An 11,142-nucleotide genomic window follows, 5' to 3' on the forward strand; every position below is an offset into this window, starting at 1 on the left:
GCCACAGCCAGCTGCGGCTACCAATGCACGTGCTGCTAGCGCGCCGGCGTCCGCGCATTCGCTGCCGGCGCCGCACACGTTGACTAAAACTCCTGCTGCAGCGCAACGCACGCTGGCTTCGTCTGGGAAAGAATTGGTGGAGCAGACTTTTTCATACTACTGGGGGCTTAGTATGAGTTTATATCAAACGTATTCGATATCGACTGCTTTAAAAAATGACATCGATGTAGTTAACATTTTCGACGTGAATTAAATAAACATCATATCCTTGAGATTTAAGGTTTAAAATTAAATTGAGGGAGGTTGTGATAGAGATAGTTGGGCTGGCGACTGTACAGCCTCTAGACTGTGCATGCACAATCAATCAAAACAATTTCAGGGTATTAGCAGTCGTTTCTTATGGCACTGTTCTCGTCAAATAGCAAAGCCAGAAACTATCGATAGGAATTAGCCTGAGAACAAATAGAACAGGTAGAGAGCCAGAAGGAGCTCCTAGTTATCCCCTTTTTCATTGACAATTTAAAATAAGTACATGCTCTATGCTCTTCTTCTTTTACAATCAATTCCTTATTCATTCTTACTTCAGTTCAGGTGTAACTTACCATGCTCCAAGAATGGCACGAGCAAGTCTAGCGCGCCCTCGAGCACGATGAGCTGTGCTGAGCGCGTGTCGCGGGATAGATTCCCGAGGGCACGCACCGCCTCGCACGCCGCGGGCCCTGAGCCCGCCAGCCGTCTGCATGTCACTGTTGACAGGAATCCACTGTAAGCATGCATCATACGAACGCAGAGGGCCCGGAGTCAGCTTTCCACCGATATTTTACTGTTGATATGATACACAGTATGCTATGATGCATCATTGTATTCACCATCATCAGTAGGTCATTAAGTCTTCACTGCAGCAGGAGCACGACGTTGCCAGATGGCAATGGTCAGGATTTGGTGGGATTCTCCCGACGTTTTGTGTCCTTCCGATTCCCGCCTAATTGAAAAATCTCCCGACAAACAACTTTATTAAAGTAGAAAGAAGATTCCAGGATATACATCTTATCGGCGTTCGTTTTCGTCTTTCGGTGCGCCTTTCCGATCGTCGTGATTTTACTAAAATTGTTAGCAAAATCAGACATGATCGAGGGTTGTAGTGTTTTTTTAAATGTAGTCCCATAACTACATCTTATTGGACAGTACCTACCCAGTTTTAAGTAGCCTTTGGAACATACCTTTGCAAAGTTGATCCAGCAAGGTGTCCAGAGGATCAGGCGGGTCAGGTGGCTCTCTGTAGAAGGTAATATTGTTGAGGGTAGCCAGAGATGCGGTGGCCAGCTCCTCGCGCCGCTCTATCCAGCTGGGGCGTTCTTCATCATCTTCTTGGGGCTGTATGAAATTGTAAAACCTCTAGCATTAAAAAACCTGTATTAATTATATTATTGGTATATAATTTGAGTATCCAAGCGATAAAAAGAATACCTGTTTATGTAGTGTGTAGTTATGGGAAGGAAGCTCTATAGAACTTATTTAAGAGGTCCTGTACAGGACCTAACTTCTCCGATTCAGGATAGCTAACGACCTTAGTTTCAATGGCTGCTTTGGACGTGCTATAAACACACGGCTCTTTATCTTCCTATCTGTCTTAGTATCTAGTGGTGATTTGTGCTATCTTAGAAGAAGTCGTCATGGTCACTCACCACTTGTTCCATCGGTTTCTCGGCCAGTTCGAGGCAAGCCAGCAAGGCTTTGACAGTGCGCTCAGCGTGTTCCGCCGCGAGGCCCCGACCCGCCCGCTCGCAGAGGCACAGGTTGGCTACCACTCGCACTGTCTATCATCAATTAATAAATAAAGAAGTAGTAAGATGTTTGCTGTCCCTTAAGGCGATTATCCCACTGCACCGCGCTCCGCCGCGGTGCGCGGGACGACAGATTTAATAATTCCGTGCCCAAACGCGTTGTCTGTGTGTTGTGCCGCGCGTGTTTTCTATACAAACTGAGGTACTTGCATATAATGATTAAATCTGTCATCCCACGTGCTGCGGCGGAGCGCGGTGCAGTGGGATAATCGCCTAACACCCCTTTCTTATGTCAAACTTTTTCATTTGTATTTATTCTGATAAGACTGAATGAACAAATAGTTACCTAGGCTGACACCATCTTACTTTATCTTTAACAAATGTCATAATTTGTCAAATTTCATACAAAAAGCATCGGTTATTGCTATAGTTACAGTTGTAGGTTGGTGCAACTCAGCCTTATTGCTTACCTTTATAAGAACGTCTTCGTTGGAACCATCTGATCCTCCCAAATCTGTGCCTACAAAATTATTTAAATCATCAATCAATATCTTCATATTTAATGAAGTAAGTAAGTAGGCTTAACTTTTAAATCTTTTGTTACCTATCAGATGTAGATCAGGATCAGAATCAGGGTCTCGCAGATCGTCGTTTCGCTTCGTGTAAAGCTCCAAAATCGTCAGTAGTACGTCCACGCTGCCTTCTTCGTTGTAGATCTGAATTGGAATTTGGAATGGAAACATTGCGGTGAATCTTAGACTATTTCCAAAGAATCTCTGTCTGTAATTCTGCCACACCCAAAACGGTGCAGTCCTGTTGTTCCCCTCAGAGGGGCCAACCAGGGGAGTTAACAGGACTGCACCCATAAAACAGGTTCAGCTGAGCTAGGATTTACGCCATGATAAAAGCTTATTGTGGTATTAATATAGATTATGACTACACTATGAAAGTATCGACTAAAATCGGTAAAATGGTTAAGTATATCGTGGCACGTCCTAGGTCTTGTAAGCTTACATTGATTCTCGCCTGGCGGTCGGCAGCGGCCATGTTTCCTAACGTGTACGCAAGTCTCACGGCCAATGGTGCGCGGGGAGCACACGCCGCTAGTGCGCGCACGCAAGCTCGTGCAGCAACGTGAGAAGCGCACAGCCACGCACAGCACGACTCTTCGGCTGAGAGGACGCTGAAAGAATCTCAATGTTAAAATCTTTTAGCCTAGCCGCAGACTTTTTGTCTTTAATTTCAGTATTGATTATTCACGTAAAAAAAACGTAAGCACCTAATGAATATGAGTCTGCCACAAATGTTTCTTTGTCCGCAGCAGGCCCATTTTGATATCGATAAATTTTTCTGATATCAAATAGTCAAAAGTTCGCGTGGATTCAACTTTACCTAAGACACCTGGCGACATTAGTCAGCACATCTCTGTCAGTATGATACATCAGCGCGTTGATCAGCTCTGCGAGGGCGCCACTAGCGACAAACGCTCGCGCCTCCTTCTCAGCTCCGGCGAGGTTGCGAAGAGCACCTGTCAGTTGGTACAGCGCGTGTGTTGATTGTTCAGATACAGCCCGAGGATTTTCAGCTTTCTAAACGGATACAAGGAGAGGATTCCATCAAATTAAAGTTTGGTAAAACTCAGTAAATAAATTCATTTTTCTTAAAATTGTCTTGTTCATTAATAATGCTATTATCAAAATACGAAAAAGGCCATCAAATAAAAAATATTCAGGAATGTTAAATAGAATAGGTACGCCATGACGTATAAATTACTTTCCCTATTGTATTTATTTGGATGATTTCATCATTTCACACAATCACAAGCATCAGAGATGGCACAGCATTTTTAGTGAGTTTAATTATTCGCCAAGTAATTATGTTTTTCTCACCGCATTATTCACGATCTTCAGGTGCAAAGCAGCCAAATGCAAGGCACCAGCTTTATGCGCCAGCGCACAAAGCCCGGGCTCTAACGCTAGAAAGCGCAGTGCTCCCGCGCCGTACACGCAGCATTCGCCTTCTGTCAGAGGATCAGCTCTGCCACAACCCTCGACTAATAATTCTAAAGAGAAACATAAATGAACATAACCTAACTGTAAAAAGGAAAACCAAATATACAGTATTACGTGTTGTTATTAAAATTTTAGGGTTTTATTGATCCAAATAAGAATTCAACGTTTAGTTAGTGTATTTGTAGCTTTAATAAAGTATTCACATATTGTCAGGTAAAATTAAACTCGACTCAGCTAACATATCGCTTTAATTAAAGATTTTATCGGCATTCTGATATCGTTATTTTTCCTATCAAAAGCCGTCAATACAGCACAAGGTCGTTGGTGACATTAATTATAAAGTTATTATTATTATGATCAATTTTCAACCCCATTAGTAATGTGACCTAGTTTATTTTATCGCTCAATAGAATAGTACCTAAGCTATAAAAACATCTTAACTATATGACAAATGAGCAAACTTACCAAGTAAATTCGTGTTCCTAAAGTAATGATCGTTCTTATCATTTCTCGCTATTTTGAAAACCAATTTGCTTGCTGCTGCTAGATTTGCTCCTGTCACTCGCATCTGGAGAAACAAACAATAGATAATAATGATTCTAAACTGTCTTCCTTGAAGCGATTCAATTCTTCTTCTTATTACTACTTACTGTAAGCATAGCTCGTGCAATCGCTACAAGTATTCGTTCGTCCTCCGCATCAATGTGCATGTACAACGACCTAAGAACCAGTTCTCTAAGACTGCCGGCTGGTGGTGACTTCTCTAGGACGTTCTGCAAGGCTTCCATGATTAGAACTGTTCTTTCTACTGGCTGAGTGCGTTCGGACAGTGCTTCTGCTAGTTCAAGAACGCTGGCGCTGTTAAAAAACAGAATAATTTGTATTCCAGACAATGTAATACACACTCGAGAGACGAGAGTACTTATTTCATAGATCAACGTTTTTAACCGTTTTTTTTTCCACGGACCCCTTAGGAAATCAAGCACAATATTAAGGACCCCCTAAATAAAAAAAGCTGCAATCGATTCCAGACTTTTAATGGCAATAAAATTATTTATGATTGTTTGTTAATGGTCCAGAAATAAGTCTGCGGACCTCAGGTTAAGAAACAGTCATAGATAACTAAGTACAACAAACTTTTTACCTTTCGAGATCTGTCGCCGATGTATTGGGCAACTGCACAGCTAAATGCTTGACGGCTAAGTCGCCCAATGGGTCAGCTTTATGGCTAGCGTCATAAGACACCGATTTGTTGACGGCAAACTGTTTCCTCTTCACGTTACTTTCAGGGCCTAGGGCTGAAACATCTTACATGTAAAAGTAGAGAACAGAGAAGTCGTGGACACTACACCAAGAGACGTTGCAAAATTACCCACAAAGGACATCATCCATTTTGGTCCAAAATCAAAAGTGCCGGCCAAAAAATAAAAGTGCTGTATTCTGATAGAATACGTCCGCCTTAGCATTTATTACTATGGCACCAAAGCTGTAGCACAACTGTGCATCGTAGTATTTGAGTTCTAAAAATATATGAAACGACTGACTTTGATCTCAAATACTACGACGCACAGTGGTGCTACAGCTTTGGTGTCATAGTAACAAATGCTAAGGCGGACGTATTCTTTCAGAATACAGCACTTTTTTTTATTGGCCGACATTTTTGATTTTGAACAAAAAATGTATGAATCGTCGATGGATTTTAGATCTCAAATACTCGACGCACAGTGGTGCTACAGCTTTGGTGCCATAGTAACAAATGCTAAGGCGGATGTATTCTGTCAGAATACAGTACTTTTTTTTATTTTGAACAAAAAATGTATAAATAGTCGATGACTTTTAGATCTCAAATACTCGACGCACAGTGGAGCTACGACTTTGGTGCCATAGTAACAAATGCTAAGGCAGACGTATTCTGTCAGAATACAGCACCTTTTTTTGTTGGCCGGCACTTTTGATTTTGGACCAAAAATATATGAAACGTGGATGATGTCCTTTATGTTATAGTAAAATTTATTAATAGTAGTTTACCGAACTTACATTTATAAGTGTTACTGTCTAGAGCCATAGCGAAATTAAGGTCTCCATCAGTTCCGCCTAAAGGACGTGTTACTGAAATGGCATGCGCTAATTCTGTCTCCGCTTTTAATTCTGAAATAAAAGTATCCTACAATATACGCAACTAAAAAATTACTTGTTACTACTCTACTTATTTCCCGCTGCTACTTAGCTGTGATAGTTTCGTGAATAAGGCATTCTTTGGTATAGGTATCCACTATCCATTCATAAAAAGATGGTTTATCGTAAGAATGCCTAAAAAGATTAGTAGAATGCTCACCATCATTTACATGCCCTGTGGTATTCCTACGGTGCAGTGGTTTGGCCCGCCCACTGAGATGAGGAAGTCTTGTGAAACCACTCCACCCATCGCCAGACTGCATCGTCTTTGCTTGTAAATTCCTCAGCTGCTAATAAGCATTTTTAATTAGTTAGACGATGTTTAATTAGGTCCTTTCTTTTCTCTCAATGGAAAATGTAGAGTCTTAAAATCTATAACGTTCTATCGTGATCTCATTTAGAAGTTATCGAAGTATTCTGTGTGCTTACCATGAGTTTACGTTAGGTGTGCTCGCTAGCGACTGTGTTAAAAAAATGACATTAATTGTATGACATATATTTTGTGAAGCCTCAATGTAACCTTGTTGGTGTTCAAATAAATAAATAAATAAAATAAATAAATATTGTGCAGCGCCCCTAGCGGTTACTTAATACTTTCAAGAAACAAAATCTTCATAGACATTTTTGACGTACTCGCTAGCGAGCACACCTAACGTAAACTCATGGTAGGTACACTGTAGTTCTCACCGTGGATTTTTTCTTGCCATTGCTCTGTGGTTCAGTAAGTAGGATCCCGTTTAGTCCCTCTTCGTCAAGGCTGGCAATGCGGGCTCCCAGCACAGCGGTGGTCATCTCTTCTGTGTTCTCTGACAAGCTCAGGTACTTGAGACTGAACAAAAGACATAGTTTTAAACATTCGTGTATATGAGTTGAAAACTAGTTGACGCAAAGCAATTTAGAGTTCAAACCACCTTGATAAAACCTAAGATGAAAAATGAATACGTGCGCAGCGGCCTTATTATTAAGTAGTGCAGCGCGATTACTACGCTAAGTATTTGTAGCTTGCGACAAAGTGCCCAAAAGTTTGGTTAACTTAATACCTATCGCTCACAGGTTTTCAAAAGTACAAATTAGCTGAGATAACGTGTCATGTCGAACGTTTTATCGAACAACAGTTTTCCGCGACAACGCGAACAAAATTCGGATTGCGTGAGCTTACTCTGCGGTTTTCCACAAGGCATGTACTTCTAATTTAATTTTGCATAGTTCTTTAGGCGAACATTGCATAGTTCTGTATGCGAACATAGTTCGGTAGTCCTTTGCACTTACTCAAAAGCGCTGGGCGGGCGCGGGTCCTTCGTGCGCGCGCGTTCGGCAAACAGCGTGCGCTGCGGCTCACGCGGCGTGAACGGCCGCCGCGTGCGCAGCGGTCGCAGCGCGCCGCCCGACCCGCTGCCGCCGCTCATCTCTGAGGGACAGCAATAAATTAACTTGGGCCCGGTATTGGAATTAAGATTTTTAGCTTGAGCAATACAGAAACCTGGGGTGAATCCGAAAAGTCTAATTATTAGTTATGTTTTACTGACAGCAAGAGTAAGGGTCTCTGCACATCCCTTTTTTCAGGCGCCGCGCGTTATATGCTTTCGAGACAAAAAATACGATGTTTATTGCATAATTTTAGATCAGTACTAGACTAGTATTATTATCTGTGGTACTAGTTAGTGCAGCAAACGTGCATGTGACGCCTGAAAAAAGCGTGATGTAAGTGTACATGGGAATCAATATAAATGACGTTATTTTAAAATATAGGTACATAGAAAAAAAGGATATCTACCACTTAGAAGAGACGAAGACGACCATACCATACTCTACCTTATTTGAAACACCGTAAAAGTAAGTTAGTTAATGTGAATCTTTTCAAATAAACGGACATGGACACCGAAAAAGAAACTTTATAAGCTAATACGAACGCCTGAACATTGCCATGGAATAAGGTGCGGAACGATTGAATTATAGTTAGGCGGAATTTTAAGTCATGTATATTTTAGTGTTTCAAATTGGAATACCACCGGGCAACGGAACTTTTTTGGTTTCGATGTCCACCACTGAGGGACAGAGCAACTCATTTCTTATCAGTGTCCACCAGTAGGGCCCAACGGGAAGATTTCAGTAGCGCTGTCCCCCACTGGTGGACATTGCAACTTTTTTTCTCGATGTCCACCAGTGGTGGACAAATAGTGGGGGACATCGGGAATAAACGCTAAATAAGGGGGCGGGGAAAATTTCCGCCGCCCTAGCGGATAAAACCCACGCTACGCTACAGCCGTAGTCGTAGCCAAGTAGTTTTACACACAAATACCTACGAGGAAAATGACTCCATAAAACGTCGTTTGTTGCTGTAAGAATGTTTTTATTCCAAGTAATAAACATCTGTTAAAACTACTGGGGTATGGTGAACCTAATAAATAATCATCCAAATAAAAAAGAAACTTTGTTAGGTCAGTTGTGAAGCGTGGATTTAACTATGTCTTAGGCGACGATGCTGTCTGAGGTTCTGCAAATTTTTAATGACATGTTGACGGTGACCAGGTGCAATTTTTAAAATTATTTCTCTGATTGCCTCAATTTAGCACATAAGAAAACTTTTAAATACTAGCTCTACAATATTAAGCACTCAAGGAAATCTTAGTTCTTTACTATAACTGTACATTTGTACAATATTTTCAATCAATCAAACACCGGAACCAAAGCAGCAGTATAATTTACCAACTTTCAGTCCCAGCCTAAATACTCCATAAATACTTAACGAACGAACGAAACTACTTCCAAAGTATTACGGTCAGCCACAAAAGTGAGTTACGTTCGTCGACTTCGCCGCGGCAGAACTTTACCGTTGCTAAGTTAAAATGCCGAATACATAATTATACAGTTGAAATCAGTGCGGTTAATCGCGTGTAGGGCACACCCTGGCAACCGGGTGTACGATCCCATGACCCCGGTTCAACCACCTTCGCCGACCACCTTTACGAAAATTACTTACTCGCATAATCAGTGTTTCTTGGACAAAATGCCGTGCCCGTAAACGTTTGAAGAATACAAAATGGAAATGAAAAATGATTTTTTATACGACGAAACGAAAGTCAAGGATGATAATTTTACAAATCTATGGATCATTGCTCCATTTTGCAACGAATAAAAATAACTCTACATACAACATGACATTGGATTTTCCCTTTACAATGCGTTAGTAAAAACAAAACTGAAAAGCGTCAAGGTAGCTTTCCATAACAAAGGTATTTTACAAACACAAACTAAGTAGTATGCTGAAATCAAAAGTGACTATTATCATGCCTAGTTAAATAATTGGTATTTGCAACGGCATGTAGTAATCTCCTATCTGCAAATGACGTCAGATGTGAAAGGAAAACCGCTACCTATCTGTTGTGCCGCCTATCGGTTTCGCGTGACTGAAAACCATTTACCTACAGCTTTATGCGATGTCAGGTGAATATGGTGCGGGCCGTATCGCGCCAATTATTGACGATACACGATAAGCGATTTTCCCTTTTGCTAAATATAGCCGTTACATCGGCCACGCCGTTTGAGACAACCTTGCAAAGTGTCACCCAAGTTTTATAGCACGCAAATGCTGTATTTCACCTTTATGGCTTTTGTTTTGTCTTTGTTGGATTACTGTAAGTTGTTGCATAATAAAGTGAATAGAATGTAAAGGTAGGCTACAGACTTTTTTTCGGTTAATAGTTTGGTCGGGTTGTTAAATCAGCCTTATCATGTACTCAAAATAATTCAAATGCGCACATATAACACCGATTTGGTATCGAGCTATTCTTCATAAACTGGAAGCCGAACAAACTTTCGGTCGGCTATAAAAGTCACACACCACAATAGTCCAATGGCGGGGTTCAAACCGGCGTTCCTCGGATCTCGAGTCAGCAGTCCGAGACCGACGCCATTGGGCTATTGAATTGCCTCAAATAGAGTTGCTCACCCCCGTATATGGCAGCGCGGGCTTCGCTGATGATTTCCGCAGAGGTCTTGCGCCGCGGCGGCGCGTAGAACGGTGCGCCTACGCCGCGCCTTGCGCCTCTGTCACTCATTGCACGATCTGTGTCACAGAAATTAAATATCAGCAAGTTTCTGATGAAAAAACAAGTCTTTCATAGTTAGTTTTAGGGTATTTCTCATCGCCACGGTTCTCATCGTCACCTTCGTGGCGAATTTTATTTCTAACTTATTTGAACTTTTTGTAAACAAAAATTGTAGCGCTTGATGTGAAGATTGTATTCTCAGTAAATCAGTCAAGTAGTGAGTCTCGTTTGGAAGCTTTAACGTTTTGAATTTTTTGATGCCACGAAAGTGATTCTGTATTTCACAGCAATATTTTTTTCAAACTTTACTACTGTAAATGACTCTTACGTGTTTATAATATAACACATATTTTGTCTTATTTTCATAGATAAATAGCAATAACATAACATAAATAGGTACCTACTTGAATACAAGATACAATTTTACCGATTAACTCATCTACTAAGTTACAAGATTCTACGCAATTGGTTTTAAGGGTGACACTGGTGGCATTCTGAAATGCTAAAGAAGCAAAAAACGGATTTAGAACCTCAATAAAAAAGAACTCTTACTGATTGTCAGTCCCTCAACAAAAATATATTTTTTATTTTCGTATTTTATTATTATTGCAAGCTTTTATTTACTTTCACATGTCTGGTGTAGGCAAATCTTGCAACTTAAAATTAAACGTTATGAAATAGCGTTGCCGCGTTACAACCTCCCCCTCTAGTTCAGACGACGCAACGCGGTCTGGACTAGCTTAAGACTTACGCGGCCTACCTCGCCTACGCTTTTCCCTAACAGGCGGCTGGATGTGACCAACAAACGGAGTAAGTTGTGAGGCATGGTACTTCCCTAACTTCGCTCCAGACTCTCCCTCCAGGAGGTAAGTAGTGTCACTCAAGACCCTCGATATCTTATACGGGCCGTCACGCCTAGGGTTAAACTTAGGGGTTTGACCTCGATCAGTGTCGTTCAAACCCTGGGTCTTCAGCAAGACCAAATCGCCTACCTTATAGTCGGGCGGCGGCCGACGACCTTCGTCGGCGTATTTCTTCCGGATCGCCTGGGCTTTCTCATGAGCATCTCTAGCGTCGAGGAGTGCGGAGGACAGCTTCCTAAGGTAAGTGGTAATATTAGCT

At 41.4% G+C, this 11,142-nt stretch overlaps 1 protein-coding gene across 1 annotated transcript; it reads right to left on the reverse strand.

The window, feature by feature from the left end:
• Window positions 1-3: 3 nt before the first annotated feature.
• On the reverse strand, window positions 4-10,056 carry LOC114354706 (armadillo repeat-containing protein 2-like; the record flags this gene model as incomplete). The annotated part of the gene is made up of 17 exons (XM_028307221.1): window positions 9,921-10,056; window positions 7,241-7,379; window positions 6,659-6,800; window positions 6,132-6,261; window positions 5,834-5,944; window positions 4,941-5,094; window positions 4,447-4,654; window positions 4,262-4,364; window positions 3,674-3,846; window positions 3,177-3,373; window positions 2,799-2,967; window positions 2,389-2,500; window positions 2,255-2,304; window positions 1,686-1,817; window positions 1,221-1,374; window positions 603-746; window positions 4-122 (listed from the first exon to the last, which is right to left on the reverse strand). Coding segments are annotated over exons 1-17 (2,346 nt in total), but the record flags the coding sequence as incomplete, so codon positions are not given.
• Between the last annotated feature and the right edge of the window lie 1,086 nt (window positions 10,057-11,142).

The sequence above is a fragment of the Ostrinia furnacalis genome, unplaced genomic scaffold (assembly GCF_004193835.3).
Source record: "Ostrinia furnacalis isolate ACB-3 unplaced genomic scaffold, ASM419383v2 OfSCF2109, whole genome shotgun sequence".
NCBI classification, from domain to species: domain Eukaryota; kingdom Metazoa; phylum Arthropoda; class Insecta; order Lepidoptera; family Crambidae; genus Ostrinia; species Ostrinia furnacalis.